The sequence below is a fragment of the Vidua chalybeata genome, chromosome 5 (genome assembly GCF_026979565.1).
Source record: "Vidua chalybeata isolate OUT-0048 chromosome 5, bVidCha1 merged haplotype, whole genome shotgun sequence".
NCBI lineage: Eukaryota > Metazoa > Chordata > Aves > Passeriformes > Viduidae > Vidua > Vidua chalybeata.
The window spans coordinates 47,322,864-47,330,363 of NC_071534.1; the positions used below are offsets into that span (position 1 = coordinate 47,322,864).

At 34.3% G+C, this 7,500-nt stretch overlaps 1 protein-coding gene across 1 annotated transcript in view; it reads left to right on the forward strand.

Annotated features, from left to right (window-relative positions):
* Positions 1 to 7,500, forward strand: part of FOXP2 (forkhead box P2) — a 404,617-nt gene that overhangs the window by 349,029 nt on the left and 48,088 nt on the right. The window contains exons 13-14 of the mRNA XM_053942772.1: positions 3,009 to 3,222; positions 4,816 to 4,920. Coding sequence (XP_053798747.1) covers positions 3,009 to 3,222; positions 4,816 to 4,920 — 319 coding nt within the window. The remainder of the gene's footprint in view (positions 1 to 3,008; positions 3,223 to 4,815; positions 4,921 to 7,500) is intronic.

Here is a 7,500-nt window from a genome sequence, read left to right on the forward strand (position 1 = left end):
CATAATGAACTACGTACAAGTGTTTATTTCTTCCATTTTTAAATTAAACCCTCAGAATTTAATTAAGGCAACCACTTTTGAATTAAAGTAACCACTAGATGTGGTAAAAGTATGGTTTTCTGCTTCTGCTGTGCTGTGAGAGATATAAGATAGCTATGCAGAAGGATTTACATGTGTTACACAAATATTTTATATATATCCATCCAGTTTGCTCAGTTACATGGATGACTAGAAGACTGAAGGTATATGTGTTTGTAAGTTATAGGTGATAAAGAGTCCCAAAACCCACAAATTATTATTGACAAAGTGTGAAAAATATATCTTACAAATACAGCTGTGAGGTTTGCATATGTAAACAGTATTTTCTTCAAGTATAGTTTCTGTCTTTAAAAAACAGGAATGTTTCCCATATTTTCTTGATGGTCAGGTATCACAAATAAGATGCAATAGGTGTTTTAGCATCTATTTTATGACCAGGTCTTCACTATGCTGTATCCAAAACTAGTGATTTGCTGTGAGTTATTTCCATGTATTGCTGCCTTGATGCTAGTTAAATGCAAAGAACTGTAAATCACAACAGTAAAAAAAAAAACACAAACAAAGCAAACAAAAAACCACCAAAACCCCAAGTCTTGATTGGTCCGTGTTGGAAAAGAAAAAATGGATGATTTTTATAAGTGATGGTTTTATTAAACATTTATTGAAACTTAGACTAGGTAGAGGTTAAAAGAGTTACAAAAGTAATATTAAAATCCCCAAATTCTTAGTGTTTGTAAATTTCATAGGAAATCAGTATTTGACCTTTTTATTATAGATTGTAATTTTTATTCCATTCTTAGTCCTCTTTTTGATCCTTTCCTCTTAAATATATTTCCCCTTAAATATATTGTGGGGAGGGCATTTTAAGGATTGTCACAGCCTATGAAACTTTAAAACTTACCCTACTTTTACATCCAGACTGCAATGTCTGTCAGCCATTTCATAAGCCTCTAGTAAAAAGAGAGTTGGATTTTTTTAGACACAGAAACCACAAAATTGCCATAATTTACAATTAATTACAAATCCGCTTATTAACTCTATATTTTTTAAGTGCCTGCCCATAATCCTTTTTATCCTAAAAGGCAACCTTTCAGGGTCCTCTGAAGAAGTGATAAAATTCCAGCCTGAGCCTAGAGAGAAATTTCTTTCTGCTTTAAAAACAACCCTAGGTGAGTTAGGGCAGGACCAGACAGGCAGGACATCCCCGCCCATGGGAGAGACCATTGCTGCAGCTGCTCCCAGCCCTCCTGATTCACTCAGCTTGTGGGGCAGCTCTTACTCAGCTCACACAGGACCCAGAGTCTGATGATCTCAAATTAAATTCCTGTCACTAGAAGATGCGATATCTGATTACCTAAACAGATGGTTTTATTCTTGGATTTGTTTTTTTTTTTTTTTCAGTACAGAATTAGTTTATTTTTTTAACAGCGGGAGGAAGACTTTGAAGTAAATAATGTACTTTGTATATCATGCCACCTAAATGAATACATTATTTCATTTTGATTTGGGATTACATTTGCAGGTAACTGTTATTTACAACACTAAAGTGGGTTTTTTGCAGTGTTGCTGGAGCATACCTCATTAACTCAGCAGTAATTACTTACCTTCATTAAACAATTACAACCAGTATTACCATCACTCCTGTTACCCATCTCTCTAATGCAATAAATTATAGCCTGGCTTCTTTGCTTGCTTCCTTAAAACCTAGGATTTTTCTATACAAATGTGGTATAAAGTCCAATTTTAGGACTTGCAATCAACTCTTTTTCACTTTTTCCTTAGCTGAGTTTGCCAGTGGGTGTTGGTGTCTAAGGTAAAGAAGCAAGACTCAAAGCAGTAGTCTAAAAATGAGCTGGTTTCATAATTAAAAAAAAAAAAAATTCCCTCCACCCACTTTGTTTCCATACTTCCTCCAGAAATTAATATTTCTGTAAATAACTACTAAACTATTTTTAATAGCTTTGAATACATCATGGTGAGATAGCTACTGAGAAGAATTAAAGAACTTCCTGTGCTTTCTTCATAATTTTTTGTTGAATCTCATTCAGTAGTCTGAGTTTATATGTTCTCAAAATAAAACATTATCTAATAAATAGATTTGCCAAACAATAAAAATCAGTCTTTGCATTTTTCTGCTGTATCTTATCAACCTGAATGAACAGTACTTTCTAGAACTTTTCAGGATCAGAAATGCGAACTCTTTCATTAAATAATAAAAAAAAAAAAAGCACAATATTTTGATTCAAATGGCATCAGCATTTTGAATGTTTTTCATTCCAGCAGTTCTAGGTACCATGACCGTGAGTTACCTAATTTCGGTTATTGAGATGAAATAGAGAAGACAGATTTTGAGATACCTCTGGAACAAACCATGTCAGGCTGAAGAACCTGACTTTGAAATCACAAGATTTCTGGGCTTCATATTCTTTTCTGCATTTAACTGAGTATTTTTCCAAAGTGATATGTCAAACTTACAAGGTCTGGCAGTGACAGAATGTGTATATATTTCTGATGAGCTCTTCATCTTTCAAAATCTGGTTTCCTATCTTAGCTGCATCTTCAGTGGCAAGATAAGAGAATGTTCACAGCCCTTCTTTTGCCTGTGTTTTGAAGTCTTTACTTCAGGCAGAAGCATATTGTACTGTAGGTTTCCATGACTTCATGCAAGCTTGAGCCAGACAACCCTAACACACATGTGTGAATACATCCAACATGCTTTTTGTGACCAAGGATGAATCCTGGAAACTACAAGTTTCCAGGCTGCAAGTGGAGTAGAGAGCAGTTTTAAGCTTTCTTTTGTTTTTTGTTTATGAATTTATGGATTTATGAATTTATGTTTTGCTACATGTTGATTGTGCTGGTAAAACAGCATCAGCTTTATTGTTGGCATTAATCCATTAATAACACTGAGCTCATTATATGAAAATCTTTATTTTGTTATATTAGTGGGGCTCTCTTTCATTTTATAGCTGGCTTAAGTCCTGCTGAGATTCAGCAGTTATGGAAAGAAGTGACTGGAGTTCACAGTATGGAAGACAATGGCATTAAACATGGAGGGCTAGACCTCACTACTAACAATTCCTCCTCTACTACCTCCTCCACCACTTCCAAAGCATCACCACCAATAACTCATCATTCCATAGTGAATGGACAGTCTTCAGTTCTAAATGCAAGGCGAGACAGGTAATTCTGATGAGATTTCAACTGTGCTTATCATTTGATGTGAAGTGGTTGTGTAACATCTTAAGTCACATGATTTCCAATCAAACAATAGCACTTAATAGAGGTTACTTAAGAGATCATGGAAACCTGATTTTCCAGAATTGTTTATCAATAGGGCATAATTTTCAGTAATGATGTCTAACTGTGCAGACCCAACAAAATTACCTGCATGTGGTTTTATAATTCATGAATTTATGGTAGTTTGGATAAAAGTTAATCACAGAATCAAGTGGGCTGGTGTAAATGCACATTTGTGGGCACTTTTGTAGGTGCATAGTTTCATTCATGTTTAACACACCTGGCAGTCAGGCCCTTACTGTTGAATCCTGGTTTCATTGACAAAGTACATCTACCTGAGTTGTTAAGGTTGTAATTCAGTGCAAAGATTCTATATTAAAAGTGCTTCGAAACAGTATATTAAAGCATCTCTCTTGTTGTTTGTTTCTTGTGAAAAGAACCACTATATTTTCTTTTATGAGTGACAGTGATGAAGTTGACATATTTCCTACAGATTTTCTATGTTGTTAGTGTAATTGAATTCCACCATAGTGTATGGAATTCCACCATATGGATGAAGTTAAAATCCTTTTTAGACACATTGGCATATATTATTTACTGTTCCTTAAGTTCAAGTAATGGATTAAATACCAGAGTATGTAGTATCTGCAACACTTACCAGTAAATCTATTAGTGTAGTGAGATATAGATTATCTCAATATAAGATGAAATTTAATTGTATCTATATAACCTAAATTGTAAGTAATTTTCTTTTCAAATAAATTTTCCATTTAATTATTTTAATACTTATGAAACTATGATTTAAACATCTCTCATGCTCATATGAGTATGAGAACAATCATTATTTTGTATTATTTAAATATCTGAATACCTTTGTAGTAATACTTTTAGTTAGTATCGCTTTTGTGGTTCTATCTCACAGAATGGTTCTTCGCTTCAGGATGTCACCTACATCCATGGAATAATTCCCTGAATTTCTTTGATAACTCATGGATGAAACAATTGCAGAGGTTCCAGGAAAAGGCATGGAGTACAGCTAGGGATTTTTATGAAGCCACATAGCTAATGAAAGCAATGCTTGTGAACAAAAATATTTATTAATGGACGCAACTTTATTTTTATACACATTGAGCAGAAAATTCAAAATTTTTTTGAACATTCACAATATTCAGGAATTGAAGACTGTCAGTCTTCAATATTTATACTCAGAATTGATCAGTTCTGAGTGTATTTTTTATTTATAGGTAAATGTTACACCAAGGTCATATGGCATAATTAGCATATGGTATTATACAGTCATCTTAGTTTTTCATCCTTTATTAACAGTCATCTTTGGCTCTATTTCTTCTCTAATTGGAACATCGTCTAGCCTTGGCAGTTGAACTATTCAATAGAACGATTAAATTTTTCTGACTGCTCTGAGCTAAATTGACCTGTTTTGACCTGTTTGTCACTGATCGTAACCTGACAGGCGCTAGCAGCCTCCAACGATTATGGCTTTTGAGATGAATCTGATGCCTTATTCTTTTGCTGCAGCTCGTCACATGAGGAGACTGGGGCCTCCCATACTCTCTATGGTCATGGAGTTTGCAAATGGCCTGGCTGTGAAAGCGTTTGTGAAGATTTTGGACAATTTTTAAAGTAGGTGGATTTTTATTAATTGGTACAAAATTGTTCAAGGCAACGGAAAGTCAAAGATGGCAAACAAAGTTTTACTGTAAACCATACCAGAGATTTTTTTGTGTGTGTATTTCAAGCAACTGGATAATCGAGGCTATCGGCACAGGGTCAAATTGTTATCCTTTCTTTCATGTCGAACACTTTTGCAGGCCTTTCAATAGCACAGTGTTTAATCCTCTTATTATCCTTTACTGAAATGGAGCCTCAGAAAATTTGAAGAGATGCTTTAGATTTTATATTGGATAGTAGGAGTATGAAAAAGCACATTTTAAATTCTGACAGTTTGTGTGAAGTGGGAATTACTGTGTATAGCATAAATAAAAAAGCACAAAGGCCTAAGCATGACCATTTAACTCGTACTTGCTTTTTGCTTTTATTCTTATATGTGCACAAGATACATAGAAAAAACCCTCAGTGTACAGGTGGGTTAAACCTTTCAGGACTGAAGAGTGATGTCATTGCTTTTTCAGCATTTGGTTTAGCCAGCTATTTTCTAAATCAGAGCATTTAGGAAATAAGTGACACAGCTTTTCCTTTTCATCTGCAGCTTCAAACTGCAATGGGTTTCTGCAATTTTCCCTTTTTATTTATTTCAAAGTATTTACTAGTATTTCTGTATTCATTTCAATCTTCCAACAGCAGCACTGATTTGCTACCTATGTACATTATGGACTGGTCTTTGTTAGAAGAGCCATACTCATTTGGCATGCAATAGATCTTAATGGAAAGCTACAGATAGGCTTATATAGATGAGTAACTTCAGGGGCTGAGACTCTTATGTTGTCATGGTGCAGCTAACAGGGTGAATGAACTGTTTCATGCTTCATCAACAATTAAGTTAATTAGCTCATTTGAAATTGCACTGCTTTGTTGCCAGGATGTTGGCAGAAACATCAAAAGATGTGTTTACAAATGGCAAACTACAGGGTATATAACAGAAGCACCTTAACAGCAGACCATAACCACTCAGTATTATAATAACTTTTATAATAGAATTATGGCAATATTATTCATGAAGTATTTGCAATGCTTTCTCTGTCTTTCAGTTTTAAATTAAGTAACTTACACTGACTTGCAAATTGTATGTAGGTATCACTGCTGACAAATTTTTGTTTATTGGTGCATTAAGTGGAATGTCAAAACAATGGCTTATTATTAAAGAAAACTGTATAGGATTTAAAAGAGCCTGATTTACATAAGTTTGTATTAAAAGGAAAATGAAATCTCCCAAATTCAATGTAGTGTTCAAAGTATTATTAATAATAAGAATTTAAACTCATTTAGCTTAAGCATTTTCCTTTTCAAGGAAAACTACGTTTCCTGAATACGTCCATCCATCTAGCCTATAGTGATGCTAATTCTTTGGGCAGACTTTGCACATCCTTTATGTCAGGTCTCTTGTTATAATCCATGATCAGTAAAACCATTTTGATTAAGGCAGTGTAGTACCAGGTTTACAGATGCTCTTGCTTTCCTCAACCAAATAACCCTGGAAAACGTGAAAGTGACACATAACATCTTGATAATTCTGGTGCAGAAGCAATCAGGGTTTACAGAAGTGTCATGGCTTTTTGTCCTATACATCAGCACAAGCTGTCTGAGAATATTTTGTTATTTCTTCTTTTCATTCAAGTCAGTTTACTGTGCCCTTAAAACAAATAAGAAGTCATGATGCTGAATAGGAGAGTTTGTTTATGAAATAGAAATATTTCTTCATTTTGCACGAGCTTTAAGGTAGAAATCAATACATAACCTTGCATTAGATCCTTTAGTACCTTTTCATGTTCACACTAATGCAAAATCCCCATTCCAATTAAAAAACATTTTCTTTCAATTAAATATCAACTTTTAGTCCAAAGATTGACCATTTTTCCAACCCATTAACTTTATAGGGGATGACAGGACTAATGGCTGTAGTTTTCAAGGCTTTGCTCTTAGCCTAATCTTTGTTGCAATGTTTCAGGTTCTCTGACTTGAAACAATATGATACCTGTGTTAAGAGAGTTAATGCAAGTATATTGTACCAAAATGAAATATTAATAAGGTGTTCTACCCCAGTCTAGTAGTCTGTATTTCTGTAATATGCTTATGACAACTTTGAAGAGTGCCTGGTTTATGAAGTGACCTGCAACTTCTGCTCAGAAAATAGTTTACCTAGCAGTTTGATGAAGAAAAAGAAAAAGCAGAGGCTCCAAGAAGGAAGATTAGGACGGAAAAGACTAGTTTGGCTTCACTTGGCTAATCAGGGAAATTATGTAGGGTGAAGTGACAAATAACTTCCAATAAATGACTCAAAGCCACAAAAAGCCACTTTCACCATCATCTCTTTTTTTTATCCAGTTGGAATTGTTTATATTTTTAAGGTCATTTGAGGACATTCCAATTAGCTACAATCCTTTTCAGGTATTCTGAATGGCTCAAGAAGTTTCACATTAAGTGAAACTAGATTAATGCTTGGAAACATGCAATGGTTTCAAGAAAGTACAGCAAATCTTCTTCACGGTAAATTTCTGTATATGTAACAAAACCTAAACCTATATG